The 19,851-nt window shown below is 38.6% G+C and overlaps 1 protein-coding gene across 1 annotated transcript in view; it reads left to right on the top strand.

Moving 5' to 3' along the window:
• Positions 1-19,851, top strand: part of LOC148841196 (uncharacterized) — a 61,209-nt gene that overhangs the window by 30,374 nt on the left and 10,984 nt on the right. Inside the window, exons 12-23 of the mRNA XM_088913594.1 lie at positions 306-2,041; positions 4,976-5,066; positions 5,901-5,983; positions 6,382-6,469; positions 6,882-6,967; positions 7,506-7,623; positions 8,260-8,345; positions 13,249-13,345; positions 13,883-13,965; positions 14,841-14,931; positions 15,028-15,110; positions 15,178-15,268. Coding sequence (XP_088769720.1) covers positions 306-2,041; positions 4,976-5,066; positions 5,901-5,983; positions 6,382-6,469; positions 6,882-6,967; positions 7,506-7,623; positions 8,260-8,345; positions 13,249-13,345; positions 13,883-13,965; positions 14,841-14,931; positions 15,028-15,110; positions 15,178-15,268 — 2,733 coding nt within the window. The remainder of the gene's footprint in view (positions 1-305; positions 2,042-4,975; positions 5,067-5,900; positions 5,984-6,381; positions 6,470-6,881; positions 6,968-7,505; positions 7,624-8,259; positions 8,346-13,248; positions 13,346-13,882; positions 13,966-14,840; positions 14,932-15,027; positions 15,111-15,177; positions 15,269-19,851) is intronic.

Below are 19,851 nucleotides of genomic sequence, written 5' to 3'. Positions count from 1 at the left end.
CCTAATTATATCACCCTACTTTGAACCTTTACCCTTTATCTGCGCTCTTTGTTTCTTATTAATTAACAAGTTCTCAGTCCAGTTGCCCACATTTCCCTGAATGCCTTCTGCCTGTAATCCTCTGGTTTAGTTCTAACTTAGATTTATTGATCTATAATTACTTGGGTTGTTTTTTTCACCTTTCCTATAGATGGGCGCTAGACTAACTATTCTGCAGTCCACGGATACTATCCCTGACTTAAGAGACTGTGGGAAGAATTCTCAGTGGAAGGTACTTTGTCTCATTACTGTGCTTTTTGTTTCAGGTCTGCCAGACCCTGTGGGCTCTACAACTATTCAGGAAATACCTAGGCTACTCCTAAAAAAGATTGGTACATCAGCTCCTGAAAGCACAGAGCCTTTGCTAAAATACTCTACCTCAACTTTTCCAGCAACCAAACCCTCTTCATTAATGTCGTATTCAGCTCCTTCCAGTGTACAGACAATGACTTCAAACTTAACATTTTCACAATATCAGCCCTCTGTTAGAACCTTTAAAGACATTCCTAATACAAAGCATGTGCACTTGATAGATTTCACCCCAGAAATGACACTTACTACACTGCAGTCCTTCAGTGTCTCAACACATGGAATGTCATTACCTCATTCTACAGCCTCTCCCACAAGCGAGGCCTATGCAAACTCAAAATCTCTTCTACAAACCCATCCACTATTTCTGTTCTATTCATATATAGCTTCTATATTTCCTCCTATTTCAAACAATCACCATAGAGCTCTGCACTCCACAGAGGCCTCAGACAATATTCTTCCCACATTGCACACTCTCCCTAAAAACTTTTCCTTTCCTGAGGTGCCTCCAGTTACCTCTACATATGTTGTATCTGCTGTGCCATCCACCCTTCAGGTCACACCAGTGCCCTCTTTCACTTTATACACTCCAACCCCTCTCTCTCCTCCCATTGTAACTCCCAAATCATATACCCACCATGAGGACACTGTCAATCCAGTCATACCACCTATGACCTCTCCACTCACACAACCTAGCCTTTTGGCCTTTGTTCCCTCGCATATTCTTTCTAGAGTCCCTTCTCATTCACCAATTACCTCTGCATCTCCTCTCTTCATGATGACTACATCAACTTCCCCTGTCTTTAACTTGCCACCACCCAATGTCCCTTTAAAAAGGTTTACTCCAGATTTCCAACTATACCCCACTTCATGTCCTCTGTACATATATAAAGAAGACATAAATGCTTTTACTCACCTGTCTTATACCCCACTAAAAGAATCTATTTCAGCCCCCTCAAATTTCCTTCCCCATACAGAAAAGAATCTGGCTCAGACATTATTAAACAACCTTGATCAAAGCGATCCTCACCCCAGACACTTCTCCAGCCCAGAAGACTTTAGTGCAATGCACCCCACTCCGCCACTGACTTCACACGACTTCCTCACTCAAAGCCACACAGAATTTGCCTTGCTCTCCGAATGGCTACAATCTGCATGGTCTGTCTCCACAATTCTCTCAATACAGCCTTATCCAGCAACAGCAGTGCCTGTCACAACTCAAACCCTAAGCTACTTCACTCTACAGACTGAGGCACAGCAGATAACTCCATCGACCTCAACCACACAGTGCTCATACTCACAGAGCAGCTCACTCCAGTCCTTTGTATCCATCCCACTCCAGCCTAGTTCACAGAACTCAATTCCATTCATAGGAGGTGACTATGATGCAGAACCTCATATCCATCCATCTGCAGCCACAGGGGAGCAACTAATGAGGGCTGCACCTTTAGACCCCCCTCCTACAGATGTTGCTGCTCCTGCCCTCACCCTTTCCAGCACAGGGGCTCCACTCACACCTCCACTACCTTCACTGTCCCTTTCTCCAGCGCTTACCACACCCCTTGGCTCTGGGATAGCCCTGATCCCTGCTCCCCTCCCAATACTGACTGCAGTACTCTGCCTCCATCAGGGGACACAGTACAGTGAAGGCAGCAGCTGGGTGGACGCAGACTGCAACAACTGCACCTGTCTGGTAGGACACCTTTTCTTATTGTCTCCAGCTGTCTTGACTTACACTTTTCTGCAATGAGCTATATTCTCTGAATGGAATACTCAGAAGTTACCGCAATTCCATGCTGAAAAGTACAAATAAATAAGAAGTTTTATTTATCTTATTTATCAGGGGAGAGAGCAGGAATAGGGGCAAAGGGTTACTGGAATTATAGTGTATTCAATCAACCCAAAGCATAAAGATATTTACTGTACAATAACGGTATTAAAAATAGGGTTTTGCATTTTCTTGTTGGAACTATAGAACACCTTTCATGTCTTTCTGAAGCTGAGAATGTAACCTAATTAAATCTCTCCTGTAGACAAACCATTTAATGTTTGTACAGTAACAAGTTATTTTTATCAATTTTGAAGATAATTGTTGGGACGCAAGAAGACACAGTTAAATAGGTTAGATTGAATGTCCATCTGGAATGCAGAACAAACTCAGTGTCTTTTCTGCTATGAATTAAAGTGACTTTCAGGGACCTTTCATCATCCAAGCACAGCACAGGCTGTATTACCATAAAGGAAAGGACAGGGACGAAACATATACAGTATTTGAAAACAGAATGTAAAATGGCATATAGGAATAGTTTAAATATGAACAGAGAATGCATAATCGGATGACCAGATGTCTGAGAATGTCACGAGTTGTTTTGATTAGTTAAACATCTTACTGCCAGACTCAATCAGAAGGAGTGCTGCCTGCCTTCTTTTGATAATGGAATTGCTTCTAGCTGAATTCTGCAGTATGCAATACCACGATTCTAAGAGAGGGGTCAAATAATGATGGTGTTTTGTTTGGAAGGACACAAGAGACACTATTTGCTGTCTGAGAAAGCAGAATCATGAGCAAGTATTTTCAGAATCACCTGGAAAGCTATGTAATACACTCATTTCTTGATAAAAAGCAATACTATATGTACATACTGTACATATCTACTTTTGTTAGACAAGTGAACTTACACACTGATACAAACGCAAAGCATGTTGCTTGTTCTTCTGTATTTATTTTTTTGTCCTCTTGGATGTTACCTACAAAAGCACATTGCTGCCATCAAGGAAAAAAAATATATATTTATAAATATAATAAATATTATATATTATAATATATATATATAAACATGAAAAAATATTTCATGTGGTATCTCTTACTAACCAGAAAATGATATCTTAATCACAAGATAGTACATTATCTTGTAACTATGAGATAGTAAATTATCTACTAATTCAGAAATTTCAATGACCATTTACGTGTATGAACAAACATTATGAATGAACTTGAAACCATCGATAGCTCAGCTGGTGTCAGTGTTTGTGACAATATGCAGAATGTGCACTGACTTATTTCCGTAATGAAATGTTACAATTTGTACCTAATGTAAACACAATCATTATAACCATAAGGATACTTATACTTATCCTTAAACGAGAAAGAGTATATCTTGCAATTGATTCCACTGCCTAAAACTGAAAGTCAACTAATGGTTATGTGACAGTGTTGCTAGCTTGTAATTAGCACATTACTGTACATGGTAATGTGCATTCTTGTAGATAAGTTACTATCTTGTAATAATGAGATCATGTTCTTGTAATTACAAGATACCACATGAAATATTTTTTTCTTTGATAGCTGCAATGTGCTTCCGTAGTTGTCTTAGGCAAGCATGATGAAATTACATTTTTTTAGAAATTACAACACCCAAGAATTAAGTACACTGATCCCTTCCCATACTAGTGACCACTATAGAAAACTGTTAGTTTTTGTTTATTCATGATATAGTCATTTCTACCAGTTCTTCATTTAAACAGCAGATTTTCGCTTTTAAGAGATGGACTCTCATTGATGTTTTTTTCCAAGAAATTGAGGTTTTTACTTTTTTTATTTTATATATATTTTGAGTGCTTACAGTACAGTGTAGGATAGGACATAATGCTTATGCATTTGCTAAATACTGTGATGTAACTGCTGTTAATGTTTATGCATTGGCTAATGACTAATGAAGCATGTAAGTCATATAATTAATGAGGAATTTTATTGTTTTCATAATAAGACACCAATGTACAGTCTTAATGTCACTAAACATCAAAACTGCTATACAGTCGCTTAAGACTATACAGGAATTGTAAGGATATTATAATAGTTATGATGTAGAATAATATTTTAAATGTATAGTTGTAAAAATAATATTGATTCATGACATTTAACATTTTAATGAAAAAAAAGTTTTATTCTGATTATGTGCTCGATGAACACACATTATCAATATCTCCAAACAGATTGATTCATTTCATATGGTTCATGTGTACTACAAAGATCATACAATTTTTTTATCCACATAACTGCTTCATAATGCAGAATTACAAAAAAGACGTGTTGGTAAATTCTTCTTGTTGTAGCATAAACAGTACATACTGTAAACTAGCCATTTATTATGCCAAACTATTTAATATATCAAAAAACTACCTACACTCAACAGGTTTATACCCATTTATGAACATTTTTGTAGCGAATCCGAGATGTTTTGTAGAGCACAAATTTTGGAACCAATTGTGCTCATATAACAAGGGATGAGTATATAGGTAATAGTGCAAAATATAATTAAAGACTGATTTGTTCTCAGAGAGAAGCTGTCCTTAGGATTGAACTGTCTTCTGGTCTAAACTGTTCTCAGGGCTGAAGTACTCTTGAGGCTGAGTTTACATTTGGATTCAGTACTTGCTGACCTTTTTCCAGCCTCACTGAATGACACTTTATACTTTATTCCTTTTCACTCTCAATAGGGATTCTGTTAATGAGATGAAGTATATTCAGTAATTCATCAAGTAAATCATAAAATACCTTAAAACTGAGCTTGTCCATAAAAAAATGGTGAAAAGAAGACAAACTCTCCTTTGTCCTTGTGTTTGGCAGAAAGGCTCTGTGATTTGCCATGATGTGACTTGCACAGTTTCCTGTACACATCCAGCCTGGGACCCTGACCAGTGTTGCCCCACCTGCAAGCGTGAGTCCCTAACAGACTACTGACTGGGGGACAGGGACATACCAAGACACAGACTGATAAAGCCAGAGAAAACATATGGCTCGCTAGGGACCAAAGGAGTAATTCAGACTGGCAGAGAACGTAGTGATTGATGAACTACAGATAGAGTGTTGACCAGATTATCTGAAGACCAATTGTCTTTCCAGGGACTGAGAAAGGGGGTGATGCAGAGCTGAACGACAGTATGATTGTAGTAAATCATGTTTATGGACTTTGGCATTGAAAAACCTAGTCAATAGTGATGAAGTATATACAGATGCTCAGTAATATTAGGTATTATGTAATTTCCTTTTATAAAGTATGTTCAACATAATTGGAGCATAGTAGTTCAGGTGGGTAGCTGCGTCAGCATACGTAGGCTGCAAAGGAACAAGTAATAGGTTTATTCCATGCTGCAATAAACCCATGTTTCAGCATGGAATAAACCTATTACTTGTTCCATAATTGGAGCATAATACAATATCTAATAAAAGATACATGTAAAAACATTTTACATAATAATTTCTAACCAATACATGGTGTTATTGATCAGCAGTTCAGAAGGAGTTCAAATTCTAATGTTGCACTCCTGCTCCTCCACATATACTGTACATACTGCCTGGCTGACCTTCCAGGAGTGGTTTAGAGTCAACTGTGCTGATAAAGTCTGAGCTCTCAAGACAAATTATATTTGAATGATATGTTAATATATATTAATAATATTTTTGATGCTCATGATCATGTATGTTTATTTTTCTTACTTAACTCACTTCACTTACTTCTTTTTCTCTTGGTGTCTGTTTTTCTGTGGTTCAGGTTGCCTGTACCAAGGTCTAGTTCTGGAGGACGAACATACTTTCTCTCCTGAAAATGATAGCTGCACACTATGTCTCTGTCTGGTAGGTGTGGGCGTCTCAGTGTACATATTTGTGTAAATATGTGTAGAGAGTATGGATTTGTGCTTTTGTTTCTGTTTGTATCAATTTATTTAAGACATCATAGCTCTATTTTATATATATGCTGAAGGAACAGCTGTCCCACTTTCAGATGGAACTTTTATTACATTTTTAAAAAATTGTATTTTAATGTCATTTAAGAAATTTGCATCACATTTAAGGTATTTTCAAACACTTAGAAATTCTGTAATAAAAAATCTGTCAGTCCCTTGGAACTATTCTTGCATGAGGACAGCTGTATTAATGTTTTACAAGTGTCCATCGCATCTCTTGTTAAATGTCATAATGTGGGTATCTACAGGTAAGTTCTGAATATTAGTGATGATGTTTTTTTTCTACAGGCAGGCAATGTGACATGTTTATCTCCAGTCTGTCCTCCTGTCAGCTGTGCCCAGCCTGTGCTCTCTGAGTGCTGCCCACTTTGCCCAGGTCTGCACTGTTATATTGTATTTAAATAGGGTTTGCTATCATCATCAAAGTTGCTTAAGCAGCATAATAAAAGTTGACTAAACAACAGTCCATAATTTTGTCTGCAAATTTAAAAAAACCATGGGGCAGTGGAATTAAGGAATATTGCCTTGGAAGATTAAGGATTATTGATTATGGATTATACAATTGTGTATAGGTTCTGTATCCCATTGTTCTTTGTGGACTGCAATAAGGAATGTATGAGGCATTTACAGTAGTTCCGTGCCAGTCTTCCCTCTTGCGGTATGATCACAGCATAAAAACACAGAACAAATTCACACAACAAATAACTCTTTATTGCATATTACCACTCAGTAGCAGTCTTAGTATTCTGTGAGATTTCATACTGTTTTACAGTCTGTCTGTATTTCAGTCCAGTGCATGTACCTCGGCCAGGAGTACCCAGAAGGTTCAGAGTTCTCTTCACCTGGTGACAGCTGTGCCACTTGTGTCTGCCTGGTACGCTCTCTGACTCTGTCCATCCCTTGGCCAGCCCATCTATTTGACTCTATGCACGTGTACTTTCTTTTCTACTATATCTATGTTGTCTTCAAGCCTCACCTTGTCTTTGCGACTCTCATCTGTTGGCTAGATGACCTTATTTCACTGTGAGTATGTCTGTTTGTTTCACTATTCCATACCTATCTTTTTAATAAATATGATTTAATAACTATTTAACAACTTTTACTAATTTCATCTGGCTGGTGCTTTTATTTAAATTAGATTTACATTTGTAAAGCTGGGTATTTTACTGGAGCAATATGGGTGACATTCCTTACTCAAGGGTACAACAGCAGCTTTTCACCTGGGATTTGAACCCACAACCTTCCAGTTAAAAAAAAGTCCACTGCTTTAAGGCACCAGTGTGCAGCAGGTTTTATGGTTCAGGCTTCCTATTATAGCGGTCTTCAGTTTTTCTTCTCATGCTTGGTGTTGCATGTTGTTATGTGAGTCGTCTCGGCCTGCTATCCCATTGTTTCTGTCTGCTTCTATCCAGAATGGACGGGTTGACTGTTTCTACCCCCCCTGTCCAACACTGGACTGTCCTTTAGAAGACTGGCTGCGGGAAGGAGGGAATTGCTGCCCCACCTGTGCTCAGACACAGAAGAGAGAAGGTGAGAGAGAGGGAAGCAGAGCTGAGGGAAAAAAGACGTGAAAAACACACAAACAGGAGCTGCAGTGTACAGTAGTGGTTAATGCTTCAGCTTTGTGTCTGGAAAGTTGTGTATTCCATTCTTGGGTGTGGCAATTTAAGCTGTTGTACCCTTTAGAAAGCAAATGCCATGCTGTATAAATGGCTGTTTTCCATTTTGTCATTCACAATGATAACTTTTTCTCAATAGCCAAATCTGGACAAATGAATGCTTATTATAGCATACCCTATTGCTTGGCCATACATGCAAATTAACAGCTTCCAGGAAGTCTCATGAGAGGATTTTACTTACTCTATGAGCAGGGAGTAGTAACAATTGAGATTCACTCTGAGACAAATTAATGAGAAAAATAAAAATTTATGTGGCTCTATAAAAATACATAAACAGGTATATTGTACTTCTTCCTGGTATACAAAGTAACTTGTATTCATTTTATGGCCACTGAGTTCTCATTTGTAAGCAATGTAGATGGTTACATATTTTTATTCTTATTGAAGTGAACCACAATAGGAGAGAGTAACAGGGAAACTACAGATCATCTAGAGACAAACTGGATGTATGATTGCAAGGAACAGTGATGCTCTATTTCCTCAGCAGGCTGTTCTGTGGATGACAATGGGTTAGAGTTTCCAGTGGGACAGATCTGGTCTCCTGGAGACCCCTGTGAGACCTGTGTGTGTCAGGTAAGTAAAGAGACGGTGGGTCTGAGTGTGCAGGAATTACATGGAACTAATAATAATTGACCTGATCCAGATTGAAGCAACATGAGAAATAAGGAAACAAGGAGCAATGTCAATAAAGTGACAAATATTTATAGGGTCGGTATTTGACAAAGACCAATTCAACCAATACATAGAGGTAATTAAAGTGGAACTGCAGTCACAGTTTCTCAGCCCAATTATTAGATATCGGTAACAAAATGAACAAAGTGGGGGAATTTGCAAGACTTATAACCGGCCTTTCCTGTTCAACAGTCACTGTAATGACTCATGTAATGCGATGTACTTGCAAATAAGTACAGATTATACAGCAGACACTTCATTGCAGAAATGTTCCAATGTGATCTGCATGCAGAGTTAACAAGTAAGTAGTATTTGTCAGCAAAACTGTCTCAAAGTCAAGCGCAGCATTAAAAGAGATGTATTCATAAGCCTGCTTGTTTACAGTGCTGTGCATACCTTGAAATTTCATCTAGTAATGTAAATTGGAGGTTTTACACATTGAACATTTGAACATTTTACTTTCATGGTGGTGTTGAAATGCATTCATCAATGCTGATTCTTTCTAACCCTTAAACATAAAGATAATGTTCAATTTCCCTTTAATAATGAAGCATTTCCAGACATTTAGTCATAGTGAACAAATTCACATTTAAGAAAATAAAATGCAATCAGTTCTTTCTGAAACAACTCCATACAAGTACTTATTCTGATGATCTCCATCAAAGGGTTATTCCAGTTTACTGAGCTGTCTAATGAAATCCGTGATATAGTTCCCAAAAAAATCCAAATTGGGAAAGTTTGCTTTGTAATCCATATGTGATACTGTCCAAATGCAATAACTCATTCTGTATTGAAATCCCACTGAGAAATACGCTGCCAAAGTTTCCTTAATATTTCTTCAATTTCTGGAATGCCTAGTATCTTCTGATTCTTGGTCCAACCTGAGTATAATTAAACATTAAACTTAATTATTTCCTTATATATACAAATTTATATAAAAACATTTAAAGAATTTTTCTTAATGTCTCTTGTAGGTGATTAGTATAAGAGTAATGCACCTCCATTATAGTTACTTATAAAACTTTTCCAAGACTGGTTAGAAGAATTCACAATTATGCTGTTAATTATATAATTATATCAGCTAAGTAACTAAAGCCAGCGTCACACTACACAACTTTTCCTAGAATTTTCAATTGTAGCCTTCATTTACATAATCGTAAGAAAGTCACAGCGAGTTGTAGAGAGTCAGTTGTGTAGTGTGACATCTCCAGTGACTCACTCATAGCGCTCTTAACAGCCCCTACGACTCTCTGCAACTCGCTACGAAAAAATCAAACTACAGAAACAGCAGCAACTACCTGCTTATTCTCCATGTTGTTTGTTTGCTTGTTTGCTTGTTTGTTTGTTTGTTGTTTGTTCGTGCCGTGCCCCTCTTCTCATTCTGGTGTGCTCCACATTGATTGGCTGCCAAAATGAGGCGACTTCGTGGTACAGTACTTTCGTGGCGCAATACAAGATTTGGAACCGTAATGAAAAGTCATGTAACTAGTCACCCCCTGTGATTCCTAGTCATATAATTTGACACCCTCTAGGACAGAAAAGGCAGCGAGATCCAGCAACTGCAGTCGTTAAATTTGACATGCTCTCTGACTAGAAGTCGTGTCGAGTCATGTAGTGTGACGCCGGCATAAGAGCACAGAAGTAGCTAAAATTCAGAAAACACTGGCTCCTCCAGAAGTTTGATCTCGACACCGCTGATACAAATCTTTACCAAACGAAAGGTAATACAATCACAACATAATGACCTGGTGGGCAGGGAATGATACTAGAAAAAACAAAAAGAATGCTACTAACGAGCTGTAAGGAACTTCTTTAATGAATTGATACTGGAGCTTTACAGGTTCTGTCCCAGAACACTGAAACAGATGTTTTGGCTGAACTCTTAAGATGAACTCCCTGCCAGTCCTCAAGAGTTATTTTGCAGAAAAAACTCTTGCAAAAAAGCTGACAAATTCTCTTAATGAGTCAGCAAAATATACCAATCATTTGCTTCGAACACCAGCTCATTAAAGAAATACAGTATTAACCAACCTTAACTCCCAAGAGAAGAGCATATTAATTAGCAAATAGTCAAGCCTACAACAGGACAGTTATATCTTGCCAAACATATTGTTACAGCTTTAGGTGACTGAGAAGTGTTTCTTAGATTTTAGATAGTTTGTGACACTGGGAAGAGTAAACACTTCTAACTTCAAATCCGAGAGGGTGTTTACTGAGGTCTGGGGGGGTCCCTTGAGCAGAAACAATTGTAAAGTTTACCTTAGTACACCTAGGTAAATTGTGGATTAATGATTGTCAAGGAGCAGTACAGACACACAATATACGGTAAGAAAAACAGAGCACACAAAAGGAAGAGAAGAAGCAGAGAAGAAAGGAATCCAGAGGAATTGGGAGTTGAAGCTTGTGCCAGGCAAGAGTCCCTATGTCATGATCATCCAAATCAAACCTGACTGGAGCTAAGTATTTAAAACTTGTTAGAGAGCGTGCTATTCTGTGTTTTTAAGGAACCTGGGTTTCCTTGGTAAAAAATACCTCAGTTAGAAACATCTTTCCTGCTTAGGGTGCATTTTATGGATAGGGATATAGGCTCCCATTTATTTTGTGGCATCTGGGTTGCAGAAAGAGAGATTTAACTGCACGTTGCATTGTATTTAGTTAGAAGGCAGCTCATCTCTTGTGTGGCCTCTGTAAGCACATTAAGAGTTTAGTGCTTAGTAGCAGTCTGGGGTTTTCTGGGTGACCAGAATGTCACTCTGAAATGCCTTTTTTGTAAATACTGTACATAAAGTAACTTGTGTGTTGAATGTTGTGTGTAGTGTAGTTTGTGTTTTGTCCTGGATTGTTACTCCTCTCAACAAAGCTGTGCTAGAGAACAAAGAATTTACGTGCCTCTAAAGGACAAACCACAAACTAAACAACATAAACATACAACATACAGTTAGTTACACTATTTACAAAGAAGGCAGTTCAAAGGCCTACACTACAACCAGACCAATTAAAAAAACCCAGACTGCTACCAGGTATTCTAATACTATATAACACCTAACAGGCCCAAACATATACTGTACATAAACCTGCCTTTTGCACCAAAGAGGGTGGATTGGTAGCACTGTGGCTAAGGATCTGTGCCTGTGCCTGTTGCTGGTTCAAATCCCATGGCTGGCAGAGGAATCCTACTCCGTTGGGCTCCTGAGTAAGGCCCTTAACTCCAGCTGCTCCAGGGGCTCTGTACAATGGCTGTCCATGTACTCTGACCCCATGCTTCTCTCTCCCTGTCTGCGTCTCATGGAGAGCAAGCTGGGGTGCGCAAAAAGATGAATTCCTAATGCGATAAATTAATATGACTAATAAAGTGATCTTATCTTAAACAGAATTCTACCTTAAGTTAAACCTCTCTTGCTATAAACCTGGATACTACAAAATGCATTCACAAACCAGGAGAAGCCATTTTTAACCTAGGGATTCTCTATACAGGAAATCAGGATTTCTTTAAAAGAACAGAATGTCAAGCTCTCTTAACAAGATTCAAAAACATAACTCAAATCTGGACTTAAAAGCTTTTTGGAATGAGGACCTTCTGCCTGACACTGTCTCCTCTCCTCTTCTCTTGTGTCTTGCTGTATGTCCTCTCATATTAATCCTTCCCTCTCTCCATTCCTTCTTTTCTCTGTATACCTGACTGTTTTTATCCCCTGTTCCTCAGCTGTTGATGATTCTTAATCATTTACTGAGAAACTAGTTAATAAAGGTAAACCAGGCAATTCCTATGATCAGTGTGTCTCAGATCCAAGTCGACCCTTCATTTCCTTTCTTTCTTTGAAGCTCCTGAGAACTACAATATTAACATCAACCTCAACAGCCACTTCCAATAATCCTAACAATATGTATGTGGCAATTACTACAATAAAGTTGTAACAACAGAGGTAATAAGGATACCTATATGAATTAGTGTACAGGTTCTGTCTAGAACCAGCAGTGGGTTTTGAGTCGGGCCTAGACAGGAGAAGTGGAAGTGCTGGAACAGTAGGTTGCATGCACTAAACCTACAGATAGCCCTTTCAGTTCTTCGACTGGGAGGAATGAATATTTGCAGTTATTCAATTAGCAGACACGTTTATCCCAAACTTACTTAACTTACAATCAATGTTTATTGTGTGTTTATTATATCATATACTTACTTTCTGTAATGTAAGAATTACTTTTTTCTGTGAAACATTAAAAAAAAGTTTTGAAAATCTAAATCCACCACATCATATGTCCTGTAAACTATGTTGCTTGTTCAAATAACACTTAAAGTATAATTGAATTATATATAATTGTTTATGCCATAAAGTGTGCGCATTCTTCAAGGAGAGTCTCTCAATCCAAGAAAGTTAATGGCAGATATTTCTGTACTGTGGTCTTTTTCAATTCACATAGCTTGAACTGTGAGAAACTTGATCATCATTTACCTTTTACAATTCTGAATGTTTTGTTACTATCACATCATTTATTCTTAAAGAACATGGATAGGGACCAGTTGTTTATTCTTTACCATATTTCCAGGCAGTCATCAAACAAACCAAGTGGAAGACCATGAACACATTGTGACTTATTATTCACTGCATAATAACTCCATAAGTAATCGTGCGTTGTTTTAATTAAATTAAAAACATAGACACTTTACAAAATGTTACCTGTCCAACTTACAACTCTGCAACTGAAACAGGATATCATAGACCAGCCACTGAGGGCCGGGGAGAGTGTGAATGAGGGGAACACAGAGGGCCTGGACAAGAGTTGTGAGACATTCTGTGTGCTGCAGGCTGCTGGCAAGGTGGTGTGTCACTGGACGGAATGCATCGAGAGCTGTTCTCATCCAATCAGGGTCCCAGGACAGTGCTGCCCTGACTGCTCCATGGGTAAGAACTCCACAATATACTAAGCACTTTATCAATAAGTAATAACTAATAAAGCAGATTTAGAAGATAAAATTCTATATATATATAGGCAATATGGTGCTACTCATACCTGAAAATTTAGTGTATTTTGTGATGTGAATTGGAGGCTTTACAAGTTACCATGTACTTTCTACTTTGTGATTTGAAAAGCACTCATGAATGCCAATTCTTTATAACCCCAAAATGTATATATAACATTGCAGTTCCTTAAACATTCATGTTCAGCCTGACACTTGATACCATTTTAACACAGGAAGCTGTGTTCTTATAATAATAATAATCATTTTGTTGTGTGCTTCATTGGGTCACAGTTAATAGTTCAATTAAAGTATAAGCATTTTTATGTATCAGTAGTATACACCTTTTTTCTATGTTCTTACAGTTTCTCAGTAAGGTTTCTGATCTGCATCTAATAGACTGGAGCTATGGCATGGGTTTATTATGCTGTACATCCAGTAATGCTGATGCAGAGAAAATTAACTTTAGTGTCATTTTTAGGATGCAGCTACAGAGGTGTGGTGTATGAGATCAACGAGAGCTTTCTTTCACAATCAAACCCCTGTCTCACCTGCATCTGTCTGGTTAGTCTCAGCATTTCCTGGACTGTATAGAATTCTATTTTAACAAAATTTTAAAAAAATGATGATGCCATAGATATTTTTTTTTAATGTTGGATGTCAAAACCAGCACAGTGGTGCTGTGATTAGCATTGCTGCCTCATTGCACACTGAGCCAAATGTTCAATTCCTGACCTAGGGTGCTATCTAGGGGCGTTGCGGTGGCTCTGTGGCTAATGATCTGCGTCTTTGACTAGAAGGTTGCCAGTTCGTATCCCGCGGCTGGCGGGGGAAACCTACTCCATTGGGCCCCTGAGCAAGGCCCTTAACCCCAGCTACTCCAGGGGCGGTGTATAAATGGCTGACCCTGCACTCTTACCCCAAGCTCCTTTCCCTGTCTGTGTGTCTCATGGAGAGCAAGTTGGGGTATGTGAAAAGGCAAATATGAGAAATATGTATAGTAAAAATTGTATATGGCCAATAATGTGCTTGCTTGCCATGATAGGCTCTAGCTTACCCACGACCCTGAACTGGATGAGGTGGTTAGAAAAAGGATGGAATGAGCAGTCCAAAAATCTTAATATGAAGAAATTGCTTTCCTGTTTCCAGACAATCAATTAATTGAATTATTAAAATGACAAATTATGTAGGTCATACACTTCTTGTCATGAAAAGTTTAATTTTCTCTGAACTCTTATCAATCAAATTGACATTTTTTTTAATTTAGCCCTTTACACTAAGGCTTTCTATAATAAAGGTAACACTCGGTTATTTATTTTTTAATGTCTGTTGTTGTACAGTACTTTTACTAAGATTCTCCCCTCTTGAATGAGATCTTTATTTTTTTTAATAATGACACTATGTACTGGGCTATTAACTCTGTATCTCCCTGCTCTCAGGCTGGTTCTGTAGCCTGCTCTCCAGTGCACTGCCAGCCCAATTGCACCTACCCATTCCACCAGGAGGGTCAATGCTGCCCTTTGTGCCAGGGTAAGTCACAGTCCACGTCAAGGGTACATTGATGGGAGTCAGGCAATCAAGTCTGTCTGTACTCTGACACGGTTTATCACCTCTTGCCTGTTCCAGACTGCAACTATGAGGGACGGAAGGTGGGGAATGGGCAGACATTTTCCTTGGAGAACCAGCCCTGCATCCACTGCATCTGTCAGGTGAGACATTTGATTTGTTTATGTCCTAGTTTGATATAAAACTGAGGGTGTGTTATATCTCCCTCAGTTTGGAGAAGTGACCTGTGAAGAGGTGAGCTGTACTGTTACCTGCTCTCACCCCTATCCCCTACTGGGAGAGTGCTGTCCTACTTGCACAGGTAAGAAAATATCATATAATCATCACCAGAGCACATGAGAACCTTACTCATAGGGCTCCATCATTGCACATATTCACACATGCATCAAATATTCAATACTTTATGTTAAGATAGTTAAAGTTAATAATATGATACATAGTTCTGATTAAGTGTTTGTGAACCATTTTGTCCATATTCGTGTGTATTTTGAATCTTCATGAAAGTCTTAATAACAGACAGAGGTAATCTCACTAATCATATAACATGCAGACAAAATGAACAAAGTGATCCAACAGTAACTCTCATGCGAATAAGTGTGTGAACCCTTTTATTCAATAACTGGTGGTACCTCCTTGAGCAGCAGTGACGACAACTAGCAGTTTCCTGTACTTCCTCATTTGCCCGTTTTGTTTTCACATTTGGCGTCTGCACTTACCAGAGACAGAGCTGACCGTGTTATTCTCTGTGGTGCCTCTTTTTCTTTCACCTGCTTGAGGAAATCCAAGCTCCAGTGCTTCTGACACAGTAAGTCATGGAACTCTGATTTGAAACTGAAGGTGTTACTTTCGTGTCACAGACTCACTGGTCTGATCACACCGACTTCCATCTCTTCCTATCCCTCTCCTGCAGTCTGCTCCCAACCTTTTGAGAAGCAGAATTTGCCTTCAGTCCTGCATTTCTTCAAAAAGTGCGTCCTTTTCCAAGCAAATCTAATCTTTTAGGGTTGATTCTGACTTAGAGGCTTGCAGTCATAATCCCACAGGTAGTGGCTTTGCACCATTGGCTCCTCAGTCTGATCTCCAGGAAACAAGCCACTTGCCCTGTCCACTCAAGTCGTTAAGGTCGCTCTCCACCTCACCCTCTATGCCCATCCTTTCTTTCTCGTGTCCTTCCCATTGTTCACAGAGAATGAGATGAGTAAAGGAGGATAAAAGACAATAGTAGTTCAGGTGGGTAGCTGCAAAGGAGCAAGTAATAGGTTTATTCCATGCTGAAAAGAGAAGAAAAAAAACAATGTTGTGTTTTATTTCTTCTCTTTTCAGCATGGAATATTTTTTACTTGTTATTACTTGTTCCTTAAAAGACAATATTCAGTGTTACAGTATTCTGGATTTGCTCTCACCTGATACAAACCTTACTGTTCAACAATGTGTGGCTGCTTTCCCTTCTAAGAAGAAATTAGGAAAACAAAATCCTAATATTAGGGACTTCCCACATCCCCAGAGCCCTCTGAAGGAGTGTGGAGTCCACTTTCATTTTGCCAACTGAAAGAAGAACTTCAGAGTCTTTTCTCCATGTTTCAGGGAAAACAGCAGACTCGCCAGAGTCACCATGATATCTTCCATTCTATTCCGGTTCCACCTTATATCATGCCTTCAATGCATCCATGACCCTGGGACACCAGCTCATTGTCCTCTCCTCTACTTCTTCCTCACAGTCTGCAGTCCCCACCTGGTCTCTGTTCTATTTTATATTTTCTTCTCTTTCAGCCCTCATTACATTATTGGATTTGCAAACCACTGCGCCTTTAGCCCCAGAAATATATGTTGTTTTTGTATCTTTCCTTTCCAAAGTCCTCTCTCTCCTCTGTCCCCATTGGAGCCCTCCAAACAACTTCAGACTGCATCAAGTCTAGCCTATTAGTTCACAGCCCGTAGCTCAGACCGTCTTCCTTAGTGCTCTAGATGACTCTAAAGAGGTTCATAGATGGAATCATCACACTCTGCATTGTTACCCTCAGCTTGGGCTGCTGCCCACATGTTGAATCATTGTGCAGTTCTCTCCTGCTCCACAGAAGCCTGTCTGGCTGCTGATGCATCCTTTCTCCCCCCCCACCATTTTCCATTACGAGCTTTCTCAGTAGCCCTCTACAGACAGTAAAGCCACCAGCACATTTACTGGTTAAACATGCCTCATCATTTATGTCTTTCCACTTCATAACTTCCCTGCTCCCAGCACTAATAAATCTCTAGTTCCGCCTTTACTCAGTATGACACAATTATTGACCATGCTATACCTGATCCAAGCCGTAGGATGAAATACTTAGTGACACTGTGACAACCGTGACCACAAATGCATTTCTAAAACCTCAAGCACCTTTTAGAATGCACCATAAAGATAATTATTAGATTAGTCTAATTTCACAGTCCATCTCTCTTTCAACTGCCACACCAGTCCAAAGGTTTACTACACAAGGGGAAGCCTAAGACATAATATTTTGTATCTCCTTGCTACAAGCCAAGCTTGGCTGCATTAAGATTCTCATCTTTTCCCTTTGCTTTTACATTACATGAGTTCTTAAACTTTCTCATTCACATAAATAGTCTCACATACATAGACATAGTCTCTTATCTTCTCCACCTCACTTCCCATGTAACATCCCTGCATTAGCATGTCAAACTGGATGCCAACTCAGATAGAATTAAGGCTGTAGCTCCTGCCCCTTGGTGATTTTTTATGGTGATTTATCTATGTCTCCTGATCTTTAACTTCTCATCAGTACTGTGCTGTTCATAGACTTTCTTTACAAAGGAATCTGTCTTGTGGCCCTGTGGCCTCATGAAGCTGAGAATCTTGGATTTCTCTGTTGAGCTTTGTGAAAAGAACCCTATTGCTAAAGGTGCTCGTCTGTGGGCTTACTTTTCTTTTTCATCCACTCAGTAATATTTCTTTTTCTGTATGGTGTGGTGGTTAACTGTCTAGGAAACAGTTCTATACACAATGACTTGTTGGTATCTGAGACAGACTTAGTCAGGTGAGATGTACTGTACTTAGCTATTACAACTACCAAAAATGCAAGATGGGCTGAATGTCCTTTTCTTAAGTTCTCCTCTTTATATTCTTATGACACACAAATAAGGCCAGTTAGCTGCTCCATTAACTGCTGAGGAAAAGGAACAGTATGACAGAACTCCCTTTGCCAAGTGGTCTTAATGGAACCTAGTGGATAATTAAAGCCAGATTGAGAAGTACAGTTACAAATGTGCATGTTTATTTACTGTAAGCTCACAAACAGTGCACATTTAAACAGTGTAGGAAAGCAAATTCAAGCACCACAGGTAAGATTCACTCTGTAACATCCATTTCCTAACAAGGTCTGTGTTTAGACTATTAAGTCTGGAATGGCCAGTCTCAGATATGGGTCAAAGTAAAAGTGTGTCTGTTCTGACCTCTGCAAAAAAATCTGAACTTCTTTTTGCCCAGGGTCTTCCTTTTATCTGAGACACTCCATCCCATTTCACGGGCAATGTAATTACCTTCTAATCTCAAACATAAGCTGTAAAAAGTTCACATTACAATCCATAAACATTTTTCAAGAACCTTATTATAATTTTGTGGGAGGGTGTAAGGCATTATAGGGGAAATGAATATGACACTGGTGTGAAAGATGGATAAGTCCAGCAGCTTCCCTCCAAACCACAAGATGGCACAGTGGTACAAGACTTCACTGAAAGAAGACAAGTGACCAGACAGTATTGTGCTTCTAATCTAGCTGCAGTCTAGTTCTTCTCTAGCTTTTTCAGGTCACATAGAGGATAGAAGTAAAAGCTCAATAATATGGACAAAAACAGCATGTCCAGTTATTCACAAGCTCTTCCCTTTTCTTTCTATTGTCTGAATGCTGCTGTTATTTTTTGTGGAAAATATATTCATTGGAAAAGGTAAGTGCATTTATTAACATATATAAGGAAAATAAACTATTAACAATTATCCTGACTGCACATACTCTACATTATCTAAACTGTTCTACTTTTAAGATTTTTATCCATGTAATGAAGATATTTACAATTATAAATCACACTAAGCACAACTTCAGAGGCATTAAAAATATTTCCATGGGCAATCTTCAAATGGACACAATTCATGTAAGTTATGTAGCAATTCATACAGAATTACCGAATACCTAAAACATATGTAGACAAATAAGGATACAATAATACAATAATCATGTAAACAATTACGTATACAATAATCACTCTTACCATTTCACCATTCTTGCCATTAGTTGAAGCATTTAATTATTTAAATCTGTTGTAACATCCCAGTGGCTGGGATATCTGAGCCATTGTTACAGGTGTAAGCACTTAAACCACCAATAACTTACAACAGTCAAATCGTTCTTTGCTCCTTTACACTGTAAAGGGTTTTGCTCTCAAAATAAAATGTGAATCGAGACATTGCTCTTATTTTAACTCTACAGTTGTATTTTTCCTTTATAAAAGCTGAGCGGAGCTCCCTCTTGTTCTCAGTTTCTTTGCTAAACCTCTAGCTCCCAGTGGCAGACCTGGACTTTCTCAGTCCTTTGAGCCAGTCTTTACTTCATAAAGGCTCTGTAGAGTGATAGCTTAATTTTTCATGCTTTATATGACAGGACTGACCTTTCACCCTAATCTAGTAGACAGCGGAGGACTATAAGTTTCAATGAGTTGCTGGCTCATTTGACAAAACAGTGAAGAAGCAAGATCAATCTCTGTCTTCACTACCCTCCCTCACATAGTGGTTTTTCATAGGTTGAAATGATCATATTTTTTATTATCGTACTTTTTTTAAATCAACAGTGTTTAGCTTGGTACTGTCATGAGTGTAACTTTTTTTTAATATTC

Source organism: Atractosteus spatula, chromosome 1 (genome assembly GCF_055471065.1).
Source record: "Atractosteus spatula isolate fAtrSpa1 chromosome 1, fAtrSpa1.hap1, whole genome shotgun sequence".
Classification (NCBI taxonomy): domain Eukaryota; kingdom Metazoa; phylum Chordata; class Actinopteri; order Semionotiformes; family Lepisosteidae; genus Atractosteus; species Atractosteus spatula.
The sequence above is the reverse complement of the archived record's forward strand: the minus strand, read 5'-3'. Positions and strand labels throughout refer to the sequence as shown.